Here is a 25,441-nt window from a genome sequence, read left to right on the forward strand (position 1 = left end):
TAGCTTGTTTATACCTCTCTATTTTTACTTTGTCTTTCTTATGAAAGAAAGGATGTATCGATCTCATCAGTTGCATGAAGTTCTAAAATTCCATCATCTGAATTATTCCATATCCATTTCCGTTGAAATCCGTGGTTGCACCATTGGGGTTTCTGTAGCTTTTGGTTTTATTGCTGAAGACGCATCAGCTGGAATGGAGATTGGAGTATTGCTGGCTTAGTATTAGTATTAGTATTAGTAACGGCCGTATGGTGCAAGAAAGCCTATGGCTTATGCTGCACCAGCCAAAAAAAAAAAAAAAAATCCGAACAAAACAATGATAAAAACAAAAATTAAATAAATAAATAATAATAATTAATAAATAAATAAAAATAATAAAATGAAATTAAAAATTAAATAAAAAGGAAATTAATCCTATCATCCTATGCGCTTCCCTTACCCGAAAGTACTATCCAGATGACCTTTGAATTTCCCCAAACTGTCGGCCTCTACCACCCATGAAGGCAACTTATTCCAGTAATTTATAACTCGCTGGCTAAAATAAAACTTCCTGCAGTCCAATCTAAACATTTCCCCGCGTAACTTGAATTTATGTCCCCTAGTTCTAGCATCATTTATAATCTTGAAAATTTTGTCCTCATTCATTTTACTGATGCCTCTCAGAGCCTTAAACACCTCAATCAAATCTCCTCTAAGGTGTCTAGTTTCCAAACTCTGCAACCCACATATTCGAAGTCTTTCTTCATAAGGACGCCCTTTTGCCGATCTCACCAGGCGAGTTACCCTTCTTTGCACCCTTTCAAGAAGCTCGATGTCTTTCTTTAGGTGCGGTCTCCATACTTGAACACAGTATTCCAAGTGTGGTCTAACATAGGCCTTATATAATGGGATTATCACGTCCCTATCTCTACTTGCAAAAGTTCGATAGATCATCGATAGGACACCATGGGCCTTCCTTGCAACCTGTTTACAATGCTCAGAGAATTTCATGTCTGACCGTATCGTAACACCCAAGTCCCTTTCCTCCAGTACTGGGTTTAGTTGAGCTCCACCAAGTGAATAAGTTATTTTGGGATTACTGTTTCCCAGGTGTAATACCTTACACTTTGTTGGATTAGAGCACAGCTGCCATTTTTCTGACCATTCTTGAAGTCTATCTAGGTCTCTCTGAAGAAGCTCAGCTTGACAGTGATCATTAACTACTCTACCAATTTTAACATCATCTGCAAATTTAGACATCACGCCCTCTATCCCTTCATCAATGTCGTTTATGAAAATTAAAAACAACAGTGGTCCTAATACTGATCCTTGGGGAACCCCACTTCTTACATCAACCCAATCTGAGGAATAGCCATTTATCACAACCCTCTGCCTCCTGCCCTGAAGCCATCCTTCTATCCATCTAAGGATTTTCCCAGTGATTCCAACCTGTTCCAGCTTATAAAGCAACCGCTCATGTGGGACTGAGTCAAAAGCTTTGCTGAAATCTAAATAAACAATGTCGAAATTATTCCCTAAATCCAGCTCGTGAGTGACCCTTTCGAAATAGCGAACCAGATTTGTTAAACATGATTTTCCCTTTACAAAACCATGCTGAGTATCCTTGAGAATTTCAATTCGATCCAAATGATCCTGAATTCCACCCTTGATCAATGCCTCCATGATTTTCCCTACTACTGAAGTCAGACTGACAGGTCGATAATTTCCCACTTCACTTTTAGAGCCACCCTTATGTATGGGAGACACATTTGCACTTTTCCAATCCAAGGGAATCTCCCCAGAGTCTAGTGATGCTCGCATAACCAGCCTCAGTGGTTCAATGCACTCACTTGCCGCCTCTCTCAAGATTATAGGGTATATTCCATCAACTCCAGGAGCCTTACTAGTCTGTAGGCTTGAAAGTTTTTTCATTAAATAATCTTGCGAAATTTCAATATCATTAATTACATATTTTTTAACTTCGCTCCCACAATTTCCCATTGCCACAAAAGGCTTTTCATTTGTAAATATCGATGCAAAATAACTGTTGAGTTCATCTGCAACGGCAGCTGGTGTATTTATTACTATCCCCTTTCCCTTACGTAAAGGTCCGATCTGGTTTGTCCTGCTCTTCTTTGCATTTATATATGTGAAGAATTCTTTATCCCCCCTCTTTGCTCTGTTTGCTGGTGATTTCTCATAAATTGCCTTTGCCTGTCGAACCTTTTCTGTGGCTCTATTACATATCACCTTGTAGCTGTTATAGGCTTCAGTACTTTTTATTGCTCTGTAACCTTTCCATGCCACCTTTTTCTGCTCAAGTAATGTGGCAACTTCACTATTCATCCAACTTGGAACCCTTCTCGTGGAGTATTTTTTTAATGGTATATACGCATTCAAGGCATCTGTGATTAATGTTTTAAAAGCGTACCACAGTTCAATTGTATTCATTCTCTGCGCGATATCTACCCAGTTAATAGAGGCCATGTAGTACCTTAAGGCATCGTAATTTCCTTTTCTGAAATTAAAACCCATTCCTTTGCCTTTTACTTTTGCCACCTCTCTCGTCATCATCCACCGTAGAACTCCGTGATCACTTCCTGCTACTGGTTCCTCTACTGTCAGCCCTGTTATGTCATCTGATTCATGTGTGATGATGAGGTCTAGGATATTCTTTTCTCTAGTACTTTCCCTGACATGTTGATACAAATAACAGTCATCTAGTTGATTTAAAAATTTTGTTCCCCATGTCGAGTTTCCTTCCCATTTACTCCAATCAATTAGAGGCAAATTGAAATCACCCATAATAAGGCATTGACGCTTACTTGCCCATTCCATTTGCATGTAGAGGCTTTTGTCATAGTCTTCACAATCACCTGGTCTGTAGATTACGCCTACTCGCATTGTACCTTTGTTTCCAACTATCTCACACCATACAGACTCTATACTAGCATGTGAAATGTCTGAATCTGGGAAAGCTATCGTCGCACTCAGGCTGCTTCTGATAAGAAGCATTACCCCACCACCCCTTCTATCTACTCTATCCTTCCTAAATACATTATACAAGCCGTACTGAAACTCATCATCCCCAATTTCCGGGTGGCACCACGTCTCTGTAAGCCCTATTATGTCCGCGTTACTTGTTTTAACCAGCAGTTCGAATTCGCTCATTTTATTGACGACACTTCTAACGTTACTGTATAAACAATTAAGATTTACTGTTCTTGTATATTTAACAACCCTAACACAACCCTTGAAGTTTTTTAGGCTCTCTTCCCTGATATTAGCTACCTGCTCACGTGAAACGTCTTTGCCCCCAGAACATCTAGATAATACGTCCAGTTGGGGTAACAGATAAGAACTCTTAAGGTATGTGCAAGAGTTACATTGACCAATATTATCAGATAAACGCGTGTCAGTATTACCCACATCCCCCCTAACTAGCAGTTTCCCTGAGCCTTTAAGGTATCCTCAATAATACTGGCAAAAACTTTTGCACCACCTTTGTTTAAGTGTATCCCGTCTCTACAAAACAAATTCCTTCTACCTACAAGTGTGGGCCATGCTGATAGAAATTTACCCCCTAAAGCCTTGCAGATTCCTTCAAGTCTTGAGTTAATCCACAAGGCTCTTAACATATAATCCCTCCTATCGTGTCTGGGCAGAATTGCAGACACATAGACATTATGGCCTAGCTCGCGACATTTCCTCAGCATGGTCCTGTATTTTTCCAACAAATCGTCAGATCGTGTACGTTTAATATCGTTTGTCCCCACATGAATAATAATATTTTCTTTACCCCCTTTAAAATCTGACAGTCTGTTGGTGACATCATCAATAGTTGCTCCTGGCAGACATACCCTGGTTCTGCTCCACCTATCTTTATTACAAAAAATATTCCCCGTTTCCCTGACAATGGAGTCTCCTAATAAAACAATGTCCTTTCTAACCAGGGTAGTTTGCACTTGGTTTTTCTGTTTTGAGGCTCGAATCGGGTGTGCATCACTTGGTAGATTGCTGGAGTTTTGAGTCCCTGACGAGCTCCCAGAAGCATTATTTTCGAGGGCAAGCACTCGTTTATTCAGGGACTCAAATTGTTCCATCAGTGCACCAAATTGTAATTTAAGATCGGTGCACTCCTTACATCGATCACAAAGAAAAGAATCCCCAGGTGAGGTAGGATTAGTCACCAGGTCGACCTTGGAAAACATTCCACAGGTTCCACAACGGATTAAATCATGACTCACCCGTAAATCGCCATCTGCTATTTCCGTGTGACTCACGATACCCTGTGACGTGTTTAGCTTGTTCAGTTGTTTATTGTGAAGGACACTGTTTGGGAGAAGTGAGCATGGATCGTGCCCAATTCACGATAGTGTATTAGGAGAAACTGTAATATCTGTTTGGATACTTACTGATTGGACCTGTTTAGAAGCTGTGGCATACGTACACTTTGGCTCCATTTTGATTATTTCTCTTCTCGCCTCTGAATAAGTGACTTTTTTCTCCACTTTATATTTCTGTATTTTTTTTTCCCTTGCTTCCATAGTTCACATATTTTGGAGAAAGCTGGATGATTACCTTTACAATTTGGGCAATGAGGAGTGGTAGCATTGCAATCGGATTGATTGTGCTCCTTTGATCCGCAGTTAGGACATATTGCCTCACCTCTACATGCAGTCTGAGAGTGTTCATATTTTTGGGACTTATAGCACCTGATTGGGTTTGGGATCTAAGGTCGGACACGGCAATGGAGACAGCCTGCTTTGACAGATGTTGGTAAGATGGGAGAGCTAAAAGTGAGGATTATGCTCCTTGTTGGAACAAGAGTACCATCTTTACGAGTCATGATTCTCCTGGCTTGGATGACTCTTTGTTCTCATAGCTCTTTGACTCTTTCCTCCTCTGATACGATTAAGAAATCCCATTCTGCAATTACTCCCTTAGAGGAATTTAGGGTGGCACGGGGAGTGACTTTTATTGGATATCCGCTGAAAGTTGTCAGATTTAATAACTTTGCAGAATGCTGGGATTTCATGGTCTCTACCAGAAGATCTCCAGACTGGAGTTGCCTTACTGATTTTGGTGAACCTGCAACAGCCTCTAAGCACTTTTGCACAAAGAATGGGGACAATTTACTCAAAGGCTGGTCTGATGTAGAGTGCAGTATGAGGAATGCTGGTATCTCCTCTTGAGGATTTGTTTTCAACCTCTTGGGTTGGGAAAAGTCATCATCAGTGTGTTTTGTCGCTAGTTTTGAGCTCGAAGGCTCTAAAGGTGGAAATGTATTGTTATCCATCTTTGCTCCTTTCAGCCCTGGGAGAGTGGATTTCTTTTCCCAGATTACTTATCCCACCACAGGGAGGCAGGAGCAGTGCCGCTAGAGTGACCAAGCAGTATAAAAGTTAGTATATTAGTTAAATGGAAAAAAGAAAGGTGATTTGCCTTTCTGAAACTCAGTTACAGATCATAAGACTACGTTTACTATTATTTAATGAGAACGTAAGAAAACTTTTATAAATGAACAAAAACTGCAGCTTCGAGAAAAACGCTCTAGAAATCACCGAGAATCGCTTGATCACTATAACACTTGGCACCCGGGGCCAACAATCAAATGAAATCTGAACCTTTTATTCAACTCAGTGTATATGTATGTATGTATGTATGTGTTCTATGGGAGCCCTTTGCTGTCATGAAGGGTCACATAGCTCTTGTGGCTCAGGAGCCATATAATGCAACGTTACCACAGTGTCATTATCAATCAAGTGAAGTTTGAGCCATTTATCTAACTCAGTGTATTTGTATATATCTGTTCTCTGTGTACTTATTGCTGCTAGGCTGTTATGTAGAGTCACATTGCTGCTGAGGCTGTATAATGCAACGTTCCCATAGTGTCATCATCATCTACAAGTGATTTCTAAACCTTTTATCCCACTCAGTGCAATACTTCACAAAATATGTGATGTCACCTCTACAGATTATTAAATCAATGATTGGATTATGGACTGGGACACAGTGCTTTATTATTAATAGTATTGTTGTTCTTACTAAGGATTGATTGGGTATTGATTACTTATTACTGATTGGGTGGATCCACCCTGTGACGGGTATTATACCAAGTGCACAGAGTGGCTGTAATGTGTCGTGTTACTGTAGATCCAGGAACTCTGACTATCCTACAGGTATTTGGGATTGCAGCTTTCTGGAATTCCTTGTATATGTTCTCTGGGAGACCTAGTGCTGCTAGGGTCTTTGGCACCATACAAGTAACACTATACACTACGTTCGGCTATTGATGAAATGGCTGAAGCCATTGAAAAATCATTGTGCGATTATCTGAAGACATGCCAATTTTCCATTTAACTCGATGAATCAACTCTCCCAAATAATGAAGCACTACTCTTATCACATGTATGATTCATAAAAGAAGAAAACGTTTGTCAAGAATTATTATTTTCTAAAAATTTGGAAGCAGATACAAAGGGAGAATCTATATTTAATACCATGAATAAGTTTTTTCAAGAGAAAGACATTCCTATTCGTAATATTTTGTCTGCTGCTACTGATGGTGCTCCAGCAATGACAAGGCGCCACAAGGGTTTCATAGCACATTTGAAACAGGCAGTACCAAATGTACTTGCTATAAATTGTGTTCTTCATCTTCAACATTTGGTTGCAAAGAATTTAAGTGAACGCCTGCATACGTCGCTCCATTACATTATTAGAGCAGTCAACAAGATTAGAAGCAATTCATTGAGTGTTTAGCCAACAAATTGTTTAGCCAACTTTGTAGTGAAAATGATGAAGATTTCAATCATTTGCTGCTTCACACAGAAGTTAGTTGGCTTTCAAAAGGTATTTGTCTGAATCGATTTTACAATTTGTTTGATTCAGTACTAGAGTTCCTAGAAAACAGAGACGACGGATTGCGGAAGCCCTAAAAGAGGCTGCTGACAAACTACATAAATATTTTGCAAAGAATTTTTAGAGATGGGAATGCTGGAAATCTAATACTGATTGAGAATTTAAATAATTTTAGGATACTGAGAGTAAGCTAAAAGATAAATTTCTGTAGCTAAGAGTGAATAAAGAATCCGGGGCTGATGGAATTTATGCAGTTAATTCCCTGGCACAGAAGTCAATTTTACAGGTTTGTCATTACCCACTTCATCCTTTAAAACCATGCTTCCTTCCTTCCAGTCACATAGCTCCCTGAGGAGCTGTTGTGGCCACCAACGAACTCTGTTCAACTGCATCAATCGTGTGCTATATGCAGCATTGCAAAGTGTCATGCCCAGAAGTTCACTGATCCCATCCTTTTATCTAGTTGCAGGTCTTCCTCTGCACCTCTTCCCCTCGGTTTTCCTTCCATTATATTCTTCAACAGAAAGTTTTCCCTTCTTACTATATGACCAAAAAACTTGAGTTTTCTTTTGTTGATGCTATGAAGAAGAATTTTAGGCCTGCCAATTTTATTCAATACCTACTCATTTGTTCTTCGATCCAAGTAAGAAATACACAGTATTCTCCTGTAACACCACATTTCAAATGCCTCAATTTTCTTCCTGTCAACTCTTTTCAGATTCCATCCTTCACATCCATAAGTGGCAACTGGAAAAATGAACAAATCAATGATTCTCAGTGTTGTCTTTAGGGGCAGATCATAATCTCTCCATAATTTTATCAGATCAGCGACCACGTTTTAGCAATTGCCTGTTGTCTCTTTACATCGTTTGAGCAGTCACTATTTTTATTTATTCTTGACCCTAAGTAATCAAATTCATCAACTTCTTCGATATCTTGCCATTAACCTTCACTTTACTGGAATCAAGATTATCACCAATCACCATAATTTTAGTTTTACACACATTCAGAAACAATCCTTTTTTCTTAGTTGCTTCACATACTCTCCTCAGAGTTTCTTTAAGATGATCCTTAGAATTACAAATTAGCACAGTATCATCTGCATAATGAAGGTTGTTTATCTTCAGTCCTCCAATTTTGATGCCACTCTTTAAATCTTCCAAAGCTTCACGCATGATATCTTCGGCATAAAGATTGAAAAGGTGACCTGACAAAATACAGCCCTGTCTGACACCGTTACCTATTGTGAAGAAAGTCCGTGTTTCCCATGTTCGTTCTCACAGTTCTTTCCTGTTCTTGATACAGTAGCTTAATCAGCTGAATTATGTGGATTGGGAAATCTATAAAAGTCATCATTTCCCATAATTGTTGAAATATTTATGCTTCACACCAACCAATTTAAATAAAATAAAATGTAAGTTTATTTACAATTAAAATATGGAAGTTAAAATAAAAGCGTTAAAATCTTTAAAATAACTGAAGTAAAACTAATAAAAACAGATGTATTTACAATAAATATAAAATAACTGTGACTGAAGTTAAAATAATAAAATAGTAAGAAAAGTGCTAAAAACTGTAGCTTTCAGAGATGACAGACTCCTTTCTCAACAGTGTGCTTCTGTTGTACGACAACGTCCTTAAATAGGAGGCCCGCGGCACTCGTCACATGGTTCCACAGGAATATGGTTGTCATTTCTCACCTGCGTGCTGGAACCGGAAATGGCTCGGGAGCACGTCAATAAAAACCGATCATCTCGTTCAAGAATGATGTACGTGAACACCCCTGTCCCTGTTAGTAGTGTTACCGCTAGCCGCCCCAATGCGCAGGCTCTCAAGCCTGCACATTGGGGCAGCTAGCGGTAACACTATTAACAGGGATAGGAGTGTTCACATACATCTCCTCCTTGAAGCCGTCGTTCTTGAACGAGATGATCGGTTTTTATTGGGGCGCTCCCGAGCCATTTCTGGTTCCAGCAAGCAAGTGGGAAATTCCAACCATATTCCTGTGTAACCATGCGACAAGTGCCGTGGGCCTGCTATTTAAGGACGTTGTGGTACAACAGAAGCACACTGTTGAGAAAGGAGTCTGTCGTCTCCGAAAGCTACAGTTTTTAGTGCTTTTATTACTATTTTATTATTTAAACTTCAGTCACAGTCATTTTATATTTATTGTAAATACATCTGTTTTTATTAGTTTTACTTCGTTCAGTTATTTTAAAGATTTTAATGCTTTTATTTTAACTTCCATTTCTGTCATAGTATATTGTATTTTAATTGTAAATAAACTTACATTTTATTTTATTTAAATTGGTTGGTGTGAAGCATAAATATTTCAACATGAATTTTCCCAACCTCGTTGGCCTGTTTGGAGACATTTCCCATAATTTCTCATGTTGAACACAATCAAATGCTTTTGCATAATCTATAAAACACAAAACGACTGGAACATTGAATTCTTTGCATTTTTCTATAATCAGCCGTAGGCTTAAGATCTGATCTCTGGTTCCTCTACCCCTTCTAAAACCTGCTTGGTCTTATGGCATTTCTTCTTCAAGTTTTCTTGAGATTCTGTTCAATATGATTTTAAGAAGAATCTTGCTAGCGTGAGAAATTTAGGCTAATAGTCCTGTAATTTGAGCAAATTTTCAGATCTCCTTTTTTTGGTAAGGGGATGAAAATTGGTTTCTTCCAATCTGATGGCCACTGTCCCATTTCCCAAATATTTACAATCATTTTATGAAAAAACTTGACGCCTTTCATACCTGTAGCTTTAATCAATTCTGCTGGGATTTTGTCAATTCCAGGTGACTTGCCACACGTTAGTTCTCTGATGGCTTTTTTGACTTCTTCCTTCAGTGGAACTGGTTCAAGATTGCACTCTTGAAAAGGGGGTGGCAGATCATTAGTGGCTCTTCTGAGCACCTGCAGGTGCTCGGAAGAGCTGCTCACAGTATTCTTCCCCCCTTCCTTTGATTGTGTTCTCCTGTGTTAAAATTTCCCCTTTGGAGTCCTTAATTACATTAAGTTTTGGTCGGAAATTTTGTCTTAAGGACTTAATAACATCATACATCTTTTTAGTGTTGTTTTGTTTGTTGTGATATTCGATTCTTTACGCTTTCGATTAATATAATCCTGTTTGTCCTGGCTTAAACAGCGCTTGATGACTTTGCTTAGTTCCTGATACTCTTTGTTTCCTTGTACACCCTGGGCTTTTGCAGTTCTTCTCTGTTCAATAAGTTTAAAAGTGGCTTCTGTAATCCAAGGCTTCCTGATCTTTGATCTTTCTCTAATGTGTCTATTTGCTGAATCCTTAATAATGCTTTTTGTATTTTCCCACATTTCCTCAGGCAGCATATCGTCATGTTCTAATAGAGCTTGAAAACGATTGCGTTTCAAGCACATAATCGTTTGGAATATTTTCTACATTCAATCGTCTAGGGAAAACCTTATTCATGATCTTTTTCAGTTCAGCTTGAGAACGATGTGGAGTAGCTGATGATCACTGCCACAATCTGCTCCGGGAAGTGTTTTTTCTGTGATTACACTGGAACGCCACCTTTGCTGCATAAGGATATAATCAATCTTATTCCTTGTTTTATGATCAGGAGATTTCCATGTGTAGAGCCTTCGCGAGTGCTGCTGAAAGCAGGTGTTACATATGACAAGATCGTTCAGGTGACAAAATTCAATTAAACTTTCACCCCGTTCATTTCTATTGCCAAGACCAAACCTACCACATTCCGGACTAGAAGAAACTGTCTTGCCTACTTTTGCATTAAAATCACCCATAAGTATCAAAACATCCTTTTTTTGGGATCAGATCAAGGTCTGACTGGAGATTTTCATAATAAACATCCATATCTTCATCTGTGGATGTTGACTGTTGGTGCATATGCAACTAAAACTGTGAGATTTACTGGCTGGCTCTGAAGTCTAATCATCATCATTCTACTATTAATAGAATTGTATCCAAGAAGGGACTTTGAACATTCCTTATTCAAAATGACAGTGACACTGTGTTCTTTTACTTGGTGAATTCCAGAAAAAACAACCAAAAACCCAATTCCAGTTTTAAAATGACCTTGTCCTATCCATATGACTTTGGTTGCTCCTAAAATGTCGATTTTATACCTATCTATTTCATCAATGACCATATCCAACTTGCCTTCTTTTAAACTTTTTACATTCCATGTGGCCACATTTACCCTCTTCTTTCTTAAATTTTTTGCAGGGCACACAGTGGCATCCGGGATCTGTTTAACAGCAGTTTTTGTGGTTGTTTTTGTTGTGGTCTCTGAATACGCAAAATATTTGCACATATCCAACAATAGAGACTTCCCTTCAATCCAAAGACACTCAATATTATAACTAAAGGTTTGACTACCTGTTTTTCTACTTCTTTTAACAGGTAGTCAAACCTTTAGTTTAATACTGAGAGTGTCTTTGGATTGAAGGGAAGTCTCTATAGATTGGATATGTGCAAATGTTTTTTCCTATTCACAAGCATGGTTTCAAAGGATGAAGTGGGTAATGACAAACCTGTAAGATTGACTTCTGTGCCAGGGGAAATAATGGAGTTACTGTTACTTAATCTGTTGATTCCACTGTTTCAATTAAAAAATATGTTTAACTATTAAAACTAATCAAAAATAGTTTTAATGGTATGCACATCAGCACAAAATTGTTTATCAGTGCTCTATACCAGACTGTTCTAGCTATAAGGCAATTACGGCATGGATTTGTTAATAGATACATTTGACAGTTTTTGTCCTTCCTGTACACATCATACTCCCCCATGTGAAATTCTGCATTTCTTATGTTTCCGTGACTGGCTTTTTGCAAAAGCCAGTCATGCTTTATACACCTCATGCTAAAACAACATACCCACAGAAATTTATAAAATTTCTGTTCTGTGGGTACAGAGAAAGAGAAATGTTAATCATCAAAAAGAGACAAGAACTGTATGAAACTGAGGTTACTAACTATACTGACAGATTGCACATCTCTTTCCTAAACTAGGCCAAATATATGCATAAACTGACAATATCCATTCACGGTTTAATTCCAAAAAACTCACTGAACTAATTTTTCTTCACATTCTGTTTCTTTTCCTTCTTAAAAATTATAACTTGCTGAAATTCAGTGTCATTATTAATCTAAATATCAGTAAGTTTCTTCTGGCTTCCCATTCCTCAATCCATTTATAATACTAAAGGTTTTGATAACGTTTCATGTTTGGGATCCCATAATGCAGGTCATAAAATAAACAAAGAGAGAGATACTCAAGAAAACTCAAGATACTCATGTAAAAGTATCTAACCCAGAGCAGTATGTACAATGCTTACAACAGAAGAAAAACGCCAGCCCGAAACAGCTACTGCTGGAGCATCCTCTCATAAGGGCCATAAAAAGTAACTAAGACAATGAAGTGTCAGTGTACTGTGTCTGTAAATGTATTCCATGGTCAGCTTGATGTTTGGTGGGATGAAAACTTTACATTTCTGGGGAGAAGGATATACCCCTCCACTCCCACCTGTCCAGATCAACTAATTCAGCAATAACATATGAAAAAAAAAATAATAATAATAAATAAATAAATAAACAGGCTATAAAAATTCCTTCTACTCTGATGAGATTTGAACCTAGCACTTTTTCAGAGTGTAAAAGAACAGCAGTCGCATATATCATTGTTATATGCTAAAATAGTCTGTATACCAAATTGTACACTGAATTATATTACAGTGAATTTTCATAATCCTGTTTATTAAACAATTTGCATTGTAACTTTTGAGTGCACTATGCAACACATAAAGACAATAATTTACCTGCATTTGTGGAAATACAAGACCAACCACAAAGTTGGCAAACCAGTTTAAAAGCACTGCTATACTCATGGCTGCTGGCCTTGGACCTTGCGAAAACAGTTCTGCCGTAATCATCCAAGGTATTGGTCCTATAAGAAAAATGTAATCATTATATAGAATTAAAGAAAGCTCTAACTCGTTTTTCACAAGAAGATACACATGAGAAGAAGTAGTAGATAGGAATTGCTCATAAATTTTTATGAGTAATTCCATCAAATTATGAGGGGTGATCATTAAATTTGCGGACTGATATAAGTTTTATGTTTATCACACAAACTTTCCATAACTGCCACTACAGTTGCTCTCCCTGATCACTACTGAGCAGACTGTGTGCACATGCCAGTACCTGTTGAGCCAGTGTTGCACAAAGAGTTTTTTTAACAGCACATCACTGATGATCATTTTGAAGCAAGTATAATGTCAGACATACAAATTGAACAGCGATATATGATTCGTTATTGTGTCAGAAAGGGATTAAATGCATCAGAAAAAGTTAAAGAGATGAATAAAATGTGTGGTAATGAGTGTCTTTGTAGGACAGTCCTATTCCTATGTGACCGAACTTTCCAGTGTGAAGTGGCTTTTCCATCAAGACAATGCCAGGCCCCATTGGCTGCTCATATTGTGCAGGCAGTGATCACTACCATGGGTGCCAAGGTTCTGCGACATCTCCTTATTCACTGAACTTAACCCTGTGTGATTTCTTCCTGTTTCTACATCTGAAGAAAGCTCTGAAAGGCAAGCGTTTCACGTCTGCCAACAATGTTCACGGAGCCGCAAAGTAAGCATTTTGCAGTCTTTCAAAAATGGCTTGCAAGAAGCATTAAATGTGTGGGTACAATGGTGGCAAAAGTGTGTAAAGTGCATGGGAAAGTTTTTTGAGAAGGAGAAATCCACAGAAGTTTCAGATGGTGACAATTAGGATAAGATCTTGCACCTGTCTGCAAATTAAATGATCATCCCTCATAGTTGACATAGAGAAGACATTCTAATTCAATTTAAATTTGCATACAAAATAATGCTCCTTATGGCAGAGACTGCATGACAGAGTCAGTGTATATTACAGCATATGTAATGCTGTTAATAATTTTTTCACAGTACCACTAGGCCAAAAGAAATACCTAACGATTCTGTTTATTAAGTAGTTAGGTCCAAACAACTTAATAAGTAATGTTGAAACTGTGAACTAACTCAAGCTAGTAGTTCATGCAGTGAACAACACATGTCGAGTATCGCTGTGTTTCCCTTGAAAATTCAAAATATCCCGTGGCGCACAGTTTTGGAAACGCTGACACAGAGTTCAGCAGTGAAGATATTGCATGCTACTGGTAATGAGGGTAAGGTGGTGAAAGTGGAAAAGTATGGATTTATTTACAATCTATCAGTATGGATTTTGTAGGTCCAGTTTAGAATGAGAATGAGCTCTGTGCAATAGCTTGATATTGTAAGGGGACAAGATGTTCATTCCCCACTGCTGAAAGTAGTGATTTAAAATTGCAGGAATAATCATCCAAGGTGGGTTTGGTGGTGTACTCTCCTGAATTATATTTCCTAGTTCAATATTCCAAGCTTGAGCAAGATCCCTAAACCTAAATGGCACCATATGGTTTTCATTTTTTTTTTGCAAATATAGAATGCATCCCATTCCATATTGTACAGGCATCTCCAATCAGGGTGTTAGGGAAGATTATGAATTTTTGCAGCATACAACAAAAGCTATGTTTCCTTCAGAGGTGTAATGCAAGTTCATGGGCTTCAATATAGAGACTGTGAACTGAGGAAGTTTTGAAGACACCCAAGGCAATTCTAAAAGCACTGTGTTGAAGGGTGTTAATCATTGTAAAGTACTGTTTATTGCAGAGTCATATAATGAAGATCCATAGTCAAGGCATGACCTAACAAGAGCTCTACAGATGTGTCATAGGGCATATCGATCAGCATCCTGTGACATGAATGATACACATCAACATATATTTAACTTCTTTAAGCAAAATGGTTCAAAGATGAGTATCACAAGTTTGAAAGTTTAATTTGTTATTTAGTACCAGACCTAGGAAACAAATAATATGAGAAAGTGGAATTATCACATTGTTGATGTGCAAATCAGGATCAGGATGGAATGAGCATTGTTTGCAAAAGTGAGTAGTAGTAGTGCACTTCTTTTCATCTAGATAGTAGCCACTGTATCAAGTCCCAAGATTCTATTTTGGCTAAAGCAAATTGGAGCTGTCTTTCAATGGTGGTCATGCTGTCATTAATGAAATGCTGGCATATATGTAACTTTCAAAGGGTTTTGGAAGGTGTCTTGGTATGCTAACTCAGATGGCCAACAGGTTAGCATTAGAATTAGCATTAGTAGATGCATATGATGCAAATAAAAGCAAGCTCATACAGCATCAGCAAAAAAAAAAGAACCCCTTCCCATTTCACCTATCCATTCGCTCCAAAAGTTTGTCCACTTCTTCCTTCAATTTATTTAAGCTATCAACTTCCACAACAAGAGATGGAAGTTTGTTCCAGGAACTAACCACCTGCTGGCTAAAGGCAAATTTCTTGGTAAGAGAAAGGCTTAAGGCAGCCATTTGTTCCCCTCACACAATTAAAAAAATTTTTTTTTTCAAGGTAAAGAAAGCCAACACGAGAACGATAAGAAACGTTGGATAACTTACGTGGAAAATTAGTTTCCCGACACCGGACTCTAGCGCTGTTCGCTTGGTAAACAGACGGTAGGTGTTATTGGTCTGGAGCCAAAATCGAGAAGGATATATATTGATTGAAAGGTAGGTGTGACAAACGATGAAATGATTGGTGGTGTGTGCGACAGATGACAAGCTACTGTGTAGTCATTGGTTGGCATTATAATGTGTATTTATGAGTAAAGAATGGAGCATAATAGTTTTGTGATGAATGATAAGCAGGTAATAGTAGCTATGAATCTTTTAAAGATGGAAGAAATTTGTAAGGAAAATAAAATGTTGGTTAATTTTTTGATGAAAACTAAATTAATAAAAGTTTCGTTCTGTTCATTTTTATGTTCTTCATTATGTTTTTTCTCATTATTAAAAGCAGATTTTTGGAGTTCGTGAGTGTTTTTACTGTATTGTTGACTTAGGTTTGGTTACGAAATAATTGAAAGGTTTCCTTATATTTTGTGAGCTAACCTTAAATGTTAGGTAGGAAATAACAGGAAAAAAAGAAAGAAAGAGAGATTCTTTATATATATATATATATATATATATATATATATATATATATATATATATATACAGGGTTGTTAAATTAAAGTAACCCTGTGTAGAGGGCTCTGGAGCGAGTTCTAAGGCTCGTACTGAAGGGAAATTTGGACAACAGGTACAATAAAGAATGCGCTCGGCATTTATTGGAAAAAAAAAAAAAAAATAGTTACAAAATTTGTCACTATATGGTGCTGTGCAAATACAAATCACTTGAACAGCGATACACCTGGTTCTTCAAAAAACCCCACAACCAGAAGTTGCATGGGGGTGAGGTCTGGTGATCGGGGTGGCCAAGGTGTCTGGAAACAATGGCTGATGACCCGTTCATCTGTAAAGTATTGCCTTAGCAATCTTTGGACACAACGGTGATTTGGGGTGGTGCACCATCTTGCAAGAATATGGTATCCCGAGGCACCCACGTTGTTGCAGCTCTGGTATTGCGAAATTTGCCAAAGTTTCATAATATTGCTGTCCAGTGATGGAACAGGTGCGGGGTCCAGTCGGTGTTACCTGTTAAAAAAATATGGCCCAATCGTGAATATCTGAATGTGGCTGTAAATCCACACCACACTGTCACTTTTGGAGAATGCAATGGGACCTCTTGGATAACTTGAGGGTTTTCTGTTGCCCAAATGCAACAGTTGTGCGTATTCACTTGCCTATTTAAGCAGAAGTGGGCTTCATCACTCCAAAGGATGTTCCATGGCCAAGTGATGTCCACTGCCATTCGCGACAGAAAATGAAGTGCGTATCTGAAATGAATATCTGTATCACCGTGCTTTATCTGTTGTAGCATGTATAACTTGTAAGGATAGTACCGCAACACCGGCGACTCCGTAGCCAGGTGGGCAGGAGCAGCAGTGCGTAGCACACGCTTCTTGATTAGACCGGGGTTCGAGCCCATGACCACCAAATACGGACTATGCAGAAATTCAGGGAATGACAACTGCATATCCCCGGAGCAATATGGCCTTAGTTGCTAATACTCCTAAAAAACCAAATAACAACAACTGCAACACCTGATGCATTACTAGCCTTACAGTGGAATACGGCATGTCTGCTTCAAGAGAAACAGCTGGCACACTTGCACTACCACATGGAGATTGACTTGATAAATCCACGACAGCCATAGCCACATCTTCAACACGAGAGGAGTCCACTCGTTTTCGACCTCTACCTGGTTGAACACCAAGATGTCCTGTCGCTTCAAATTTCACAATCATTTTGCAGACAGCACAAACAGTCATAGGTCCACACCTTATGCGCTTCTGATGCCAGAATTCTCTGACAGCCTCAGCTGCATTGTTGCTGTTCTGATAGTACAGCCTCACTAATAGCACCTTTTCCTGCAACATTGTTGGCATTGCTGCTGTAGTTCAGGCAAACATCTACTGTATGATTTTGAAGAGACTGCTTTGCTTTGCTTTTATACAGTACAGTAGAGCTGAGTAGTGGGACTGTAGCAATAACTTATGATCATCCAAATAACTTAAGTTATTTGCATAATCGTAACTAAGATAGTTACGTGCCATACAGTGACAAATTTTGTAACTAATTTCTTTTTTCCAATAAATGGCGAGTGCATTCTTTATTGTACCTGTTGTCCAAATTTATCTTCAGTACAGGCCTTTTAACTCGCTCCAGAGCCTTCTACATAGGGATACTTTAATTTTAACAACCTGTAAATATATAGTGAATAGCTGTTGAGGTGTTGATTTATGTTATGATATGTGTATATCTGCACGAGTGTCTTTAAAAATAAAAGTACAGTAATAAAAAATTAATATTTTGTTAAACAATTTATGTGCTAGTCCACCCATGATTCTAAAGAAAAAAGGTTAGGTTACCCCTCCATTTTTGGAGGGGTCCAACCTCCCATGGGATTCAAGTGGAGGTAAACTGACCTTTTTTTGAGGTAACCTTTTTTCACCATTAGGGCATATTATTGAACAAGAAAATAAAAATAGTCATAAAAAAAATTATTTTTTTATGACTGTATTTTTAAAGGTTAGATTACCCACTACACTTTGGGAGGGGTTCAAGCGGAGGTAACCTGACCTTTTTTCACCATTATGGAAAGCGTTCATTAGGGCAAGTTACCACTGCGGCAAGTGATCATTAGTGTTTCTGAGTGCCACTAAAGTGATACTAAACCGATGTTATTGTGTGTTGTGTTCACGCACCAATCAGCACATCATTTTCCACACCTACCTGTCCAGACCGATAACACCTATCATCTGTTTACCGAGTGAGCAGCCCCAGAGTGCCGTATCAGGAAACTAATTTTCTGCAAAAGTTATCCGACTTTTTTCGTTGTTCTCATGTTGGCTTTATTTATCTTTGCCAATTTTTTAAATTGTTTTTGAATTTTAATTAATTTTTGAATTGTATACAATTGATTTTTTACTGTAATCATTTTGCATTAATCTTTTATTCATTTTAATTTCTGGAGAGTATCATACAGAAATGTTTCTGCATATCATATTGAAGTAAATTTCTGTTATTCTTCTACAAATATTCTATTTCTTTGTACAATTGTTCATTGTACTCAGGCCTATAACACACGCCTACTCTCATATTTGCTTTCCCAGTGCTTATGTCACACAAAACTCACTCAACATTGCACTGTCCACCCATGTTAACTGGATGCACTTCTTTAGATTTTATGTGTTTCTTAACTACCAGCATAACCCCTGTTCCCTACTTTCTATACATACTGTACTCCCCAGATTCCAATTCTGCACTGCTCATATCCATGTGATATCACATACTTGTACAACTAATAATATCCGCCTTTGATGTTTTGACAAGCACTTCAAATTCATCAAATTTATTTACTATACACCTAGCATTGGTATACAAATATATATATAAGTATATATGCATACACAGACCATGCTTAAAAAAATCTACCCCACGAGTCTTTCACAATTCTTCCAGGGCTGAATTGATTGAGAAGTCTCTTAACATATACTCCCTCCTATCATATCTTGGCAGAATTGCAGACACTTTCAAATTTAACCCTAACTTGCAACTTTTTTTCGACATTGACCTGTACTTGTTAAGTAAATCTGCAGATCTTCTAACCTTAATGTCATTAGTTCCAACACATACAACAATATCACCTTATGTACCCTTAAAAGATGATATCTACTCTAAAACGTTATCAACTTTTGCCCCTGGAAGACATACCACAATATATTTCCCATCTCCATGACAATAGAGTCACCAACAATAACTAACTCCTCTAGGACCAATGCATTCTGCCTTGAAGACTGCTGCTATGTTGCCTGATGTACAAGAGTGGGCACTGGCATTGAGAGCTTGACTGGACCCCTCATTTTAATTCCTTTGAGAGGATCTACCCTACTCTTCACATTCTCATAGACACCCATCAGACTGCTGAGTTGCTGCCTAATTTCTTGACACTCTCTGCACCTAGCACACACAAAGACATTCCTCCTTGGCTAGATCATTTCCCGTTCCAAGTATAAAGACTGCAAACTTTTCATGAGTTGCACATTCTTTTAGGCTGTGATGTGTTGGAGAATCGCCCCCTTTGGCTCTCCCCTGAGCCACAGACTCCTGCTACTTTGTGCCCGTTGCTTTGCTGCTCCAGTCTAGGGCATGATTTCCTTTTTAATACAATTAATTGATTAACAATGAAAATTAATAACATTACTAAATTTAATTAATTAATTGACAATACAACATTAAGCTAACAGATTCCTAATCCAGTGATACATATTACGCTATCTAGTTTTACATTATACCGTGAGCTAATAACTTCGGAATATACTTTATGTTATACTGTAACGATCCCATTAAATTAGTTATATCCTTAACTAAATACAAAAGATATATGCCCAAGTGATCCGGAGTTATAAGTTAATTATAATATATAACAAAATTATTCAACTAATGCCAATCTAATTGATTCGAACTTTAGAGCTACCTATTTACCATAATTAAAAAAAAAATTTAATTTCCTTCCACTCACTCTATAACTATAATAATCCAGGCAAGATTCAAATGAAACAAACATTAGCATTAGCATTAGTAGAGGCATTTGATGCAAGAAAGCAAGCTTATGCAGCATCAGCCAAAAAATAAAAAAAAAAAATAAATAAATAAAAAATAACCACTTCCACTTCACCCCTCTGTTCGTTCGAAATACCTGTCCAGCTGAGCCTTAAACTCATTTAGGCTATCAACTTCCACGACAAGGGATGGAAGTCTGTTCCACCAACCAACCACCCACCCACTGGCTAAAGGCAAATTTCTGCACATCTATCCTACATCTGTCTTTCCTCAATTTGAATTTATGCCCTCTCAGGTGATTATTCTGAGAAAGAGGAACCCATCAGCACTGAGCATTCTCAAACCATTCAAGGCTTTATACACCTCTATCAGATCACCTCACTGGTACCTAGTCTCCAGACACTGTAATTTGCAAAATTTAAGCCTTTCTTCGTAAGAGCACCAATTTGTTCCATTCACTAATCTTGTTGCCCTTCTCTGTACTCGTTCCAGCAGCTCTACATCCTTCTTGAAATGAGGCCTACAGACCTGTATACAGTACTCTAGGTGTGGCCTGACCATTGCCTTATACAAGGGAATAATCACATCCTTATCCCTGGTAGAAAAATTCGTGTATATCATTGGCAAGACACCATGAGCTACTCTAGCAGCCCGTCTGCACTGTCAGAAAACTTCATATCTACCTGCACAATTACCCCCAGGTCCCTCTCATTTTCTACCACTGTCAGTGTAGTACCACAGAGTTGATATGTTGCTCTGGGGTTGCTGTTTCCCATATGTAGTACTTTACATTTGTCAATGTTAAACTTCATTTGCCAACTCTCAGCCCATCTGCTCAACCTTTCCAGATCCTGTTGTAGCAGCATAGTGTCAGTAGTGTCCTTGACAACCCTGCCAATCTTCGTATCGTCTGCAAACTTCGACATTAAGCTTGATATACCATCATCAATATCATTTATAAATACAGAAAACAATAATGAACCCAACACTGAACCCTGAGGGACTCCACTAATAACATTAGTCCACGATGAGCACTGTGAATTGATTACCACTCTCTGTCTTCTCCCCCTCAACCACCCCTTTATCCATAGCAGCAATTTGCCTCCAATGCCACACTGCTCCAATTTGTGCTTCCATGTGCAACAGTATCAAAAGCCATTCTAAGATCCAAGTATATAATATCAAAGTTATTCCCTGCATTTAGTTCTTTTGTGACTGCATCATAGTATCCAATCAAATTGGTCAGGCAAGACTTCCCCTTAACAAAACCATGCTGTGTCCGAGCTATAACTGAAGTCTTGTCTAGATGATCCTGCAGTGCTTCTTTAACCAGTGCCTCCATTAATTTTCCAGGAACAGAAGTTAAACTCACAGGTCTATAATTACTTGGGTCAGCCTTTGTCCTCCTTTGTGAATTGGGGTCACATTTGCACATCTCCAGTCCATGGGTACCTCCCCTGAGTCCAAGGAAGCTCTCATAATTATAGCTAAGGGTTTGCTTACTTCCTTTGCTGCCTCCTTTAATATAACTGGATAGATCCCATCCACCCCAGGTGCCTTTCTTGTGTTTATCTTCAACAATTTCTTCTCCACTTTACTCTCAGTTATTACAAGATTCTCTAGCTTACCGCCAGAGTTGAATACACCCCTGGCATTCCCCTCGCTGAATAACTCCTGATGTGCGAATGTCGATGCAAAATATTCATTTAGTTTGTTAGCTACCTGAGCAGGATTATTAACAGTTGACCCATCGATACCAAGTGGACCAATCTGATTCATCCCTTGCTGTTTTTCTTTGCATCCCTTGCCAAAGATTTCTCGTAATCTGCCGTCGCCTGCCTAACCTCATTTGTAACTTGGTTAGATCAACTTGTATCTATCATAGGCTTCTGTGTCACGTGTTAATTTGTATGTATTCCATGCATTTTTCTTCTCTGCCATATGTCTCATTAGTTCATCTGACATCCATTTAGGCCTAAACCTTGAACAATATTTTTTAGTTGGTATGTAAAGCCTAGTAGCTTCGAAATTAAGTTCTTTGAATGCTTCCCATTTTGAATTTGCTGTTGGTAACATCATCAGTTGGTCGCACTGTATAGAATTTAAATACTGTCTCAGTCCATCGAGTCACCTTTACGAAAGCAATAACCCTTTCATTTACCCCTAATGGTAGTTACCTCTTTGAGTAAATCCCACTTCAGCATACTGTGATCACTGCCACCTAGTGGTTCATTTATCTGCAGATTCTTAATGCATGAAGAATCCCTACTGATAATCAAATCAAGAGTATTACTCCCTCTAGTTGTCTCCCAAACATGCTGATGTAGAAAACATCAGCATGTTCAGGAGAAAACATCAGCATGTTCATCCAATAAATCCACAAAAGCCTTGCTAGTGTGTGAGTGACCAACCCCCAAAATTCCAGTCAATATCTGGGAAATTAAAATCCCCCATTATAAGACTCTCTGATTTACTGGCCCACTCTATTTCCCTGTACAGTTTCTTATTATACTCATCAGAGTCATTAGGCCTATAGCACACTCCTACTCTCAATTTTGATCTCCCAATGCTTACGTCACACCAAACTGACTCGACACTGCACTGTCCAGCGATGTCGACTGGCTTCACTTCCTTGGATTTTATGTATTTCTTAACTAATAGCATAACCTCTCCTCCCTTCCTATCCTGTCTGTCCTTTCTGTAGACAATGTACTCCCCAAATTCGAGATCTGAATTCCTTATATCTGTGTGACACCACGTCTCTGAAATCCGAACAATATCTGCCTTTGATGTTTTGAGCAATACCTCAAATTCATCAAATTTATTTACTAAACTCCTAGCATTGGTGTACATGCAAATATACATGCATCTGTTCTTTTTCTTAGCTACCCTAACACAACCCATGTGTTTACTTGTACCCCAAAGATTCACAGCAGTCTCTGAAATATCCTGCATCTTATTTTCCAGGCTGCTGCTCATTCTAATAGAAGCAGTGCAAGGATCAATTTTACCTCTGCCAGTGGCTACTGTTAATCTGTTAGTCCTTGTATCCCCCCAATCTAGCAGTTTTCCGATCCACATAACACTGCCTCCATAGCATCAGCAAACATTCTTGCACCCTTTCTATTTAAGTGTATCCCATCCCTGTAGAAGCAGTCTCTCCTGTTAACAAGTACAGACCAGGCTGAAAAAAATTCTACCCCTTGAGCCTTGTACAATCTTTCCAGGGCCGAATTGATCGACAGGGCTCTCATCATATACTCCCTCCTATCGTGTCTGGGCAGAATTGCAGACACTTTCAAATTCAACCCTAATTCATGGCTTTTTTTCAACAATGACCTGTACTTGTTAAGTAATTCCACTGGTCTCCTGCTCTTAATATCATTAGTGCCAACGTGTACAACTATATCACCTTTTGTACCCTTAAAGGATGATATCCGCTCTACAACGTCATCAACCTTTGCCCCTGGCAGACATACTCTGGTCCTGTTCCACCTATCCTTTTTACAAAGCATGTTTCCCATTTCCCTGACAATAGAGTCACCAACAACTTCTATTTCTTTTGGGACCAGAACATTCTGCCTTTGGGGCTGCCGCTGTGTTGCGTGATGACCAAGTGCAAGCTCTGGCATTGGTGTGGGCAGCTGAGAGCTTGATGGGCCCCTCACTTTGAATCCTTCGAGGGCATGCATACCCATATGAATCCACCCTGTCCTTCAAGCTCTCATATAGGCCCATAACAATGCCGAGTTGTCGCCTGATTTCCTTACACTCCTTGCATCGCGCACACACACAAAGACATCCCCCATGGCAGTGTCATGTCCTGTACTCGACTGCTCCACAAACATCAAGCAAGTAGTGCATTTTAAAAGGCTGTGATTCAGAGGGCAACTGCCCCCCTCAGTTCTCCCCTGAGCCACAGCACTCCCATTAGCTTGAGCCTTTTGCTTTGCTGCTCTGGTCTGAGTCATGATTTCGATTTAATTTCAATAAAATTTCAATTTCAGTACAAAATTAAAACCCTAAACTTGTATCCCTACACAGTTATAACGCTATATTTATGTTTCAGCATCGAGTGTTATCTACGAAATCCCTTTATATAACTTCCGTATCAAGTTAAGTATTAATTATTTATTTTTACTAATTATTTATGTTACGTAACCTAAGTCGTTATATGTATAGTTAAAAGTACAATTTAATTAACAATGAAGTTCAACAAGATTAATAGATTTTACTGATTAATTGACCATATTATGTACTATACTATATTAAGCTCATGCTATCTAGTTCGAGATATTTTGTATCGCGTAACAATGGCGGCAATTACGAATGGTAAACACGTGGATTTGATACCCTTACCGATACTAAGTAATACCTACAAAATCTCTATCTAAGTTACTTTAAACTAAGTATCGTAAATAGGAATATAAAGCTACTCTATAAAATAAGTTAATATGCCAATTTAAGCTAATAAAACAGAAAATAAATCAGAAAAAACTTCTCTGTTCCAGGAGCAGCAAAAAAGCGACGTCTGCACTACACATATTAAGTAGTATCTTGCAAAATCTGTAACCAAATTAAAAATAAAATAACGAGTGTAACTAGGACTATAAAGCTACTTAGAGTATGATTTAATACGACAATTAAGTCAATAAAATGTCAAAAGGACTGATTGGACATATGTAAGAGATGTTTTGAAAAATTAACTTTGTGATACTCTTCACAAGTTTTAATGCACTGAAAAGAAGGCACATAAGAGAAGCAGCAGATATAGCATAAAGAGGAGTCTGCTAATGCATTTTCAATGTCAATGGGAGTAAATAGATCATGCCTATTCAGTTGTATTACTGGAGATAGTGGTATCAATTTCCCATTCAAGGCTTGTATGTTCTTCCAAATATGGTAAGTGACAGTATTTTTTGTAATTGTTGAAGCAAAATTCGTCCATGATTCATGTTTGACTTTCCTTCTAATCTGTCTAGCTTTGGCCTTCAGATTTTTTGTAATTAGGCTGACGGTAGTCAGATACTTAAGGAACTGACCCCATGCATAGTTTTTTCCTAGTTTAGCTTTGGAGAAATCTCCATTATACCATTGGTTTTGGTATACATGATTGTTATGGTGACATAACAAACATAACATGTTTGTTATGTTTAAAGAGAGGGCGCTGACTCTCTTTCAAAATTACAGCTGTGAATTACAGGCTCTGAAAAAGTGATAAGTGTTTGCCTTTTTATTTACATAATTGTTATTTTATATTGTACTTTATATGTAGTCTTATAGTTATAGTTACGATGGTTATTTTTATTTTAATTTAGATAAACAGTTTTTGTGGATTACTACTTAATATACGTAAAACCGTTATTTCGTTCAAATTTTGCAGCCATTGTTTTTGTATACAGTGGTAGGGAATTCAAATTTTTAACTGAGGTAACTAGGTAGCTCTAACGTATAATT

At 38.2% G+C, this 25,441-nt stretch overlaps 1 protein-coding gene across 4 annotated transcripts in view; it reads right to left on the reverse strand.

The window, feature by feature from the left end:
- LOC150089519 (glucose transporter type 1-like) overlaps positions 1-25,441 on the reverse strand; it is a 1,237,972-nt gene that overhangs the window by 83,073 nt on the left and 1,129,458 nt on the right. For all 4 annotated transcript variants that reach the window (XM_090368637.1, XM_090368634.1, XM_090368635.1 and 1 more), the window contains one exon: positions 12,669-12,796. In XM_090368637.1, the coding sequence (XP_090224763.1) occupies positions 12,669-12,796 (128 nt within the window). The remainder of the gene's footprint in view (positions 1-12,668; positions 12,797-25,441) is intronic.

The sequence above is a fragment of the Mastigoproctus giganteus genome, chromosome 2, assembly GCF_048544385.1.
Source record: "Mastigoproctus giganteus isolate SK-2022 chromosome 2, ASM4854438v1, whole genome shotgun sequence".
Taxonomy (NCBI): domain Eukaryota; kingdom Metazoa; phylum Arthropoda; class Arachnida; order Uropygi; family Thelyphonidae; genus Mastigoproctus; species Mastigoproctus giganteus.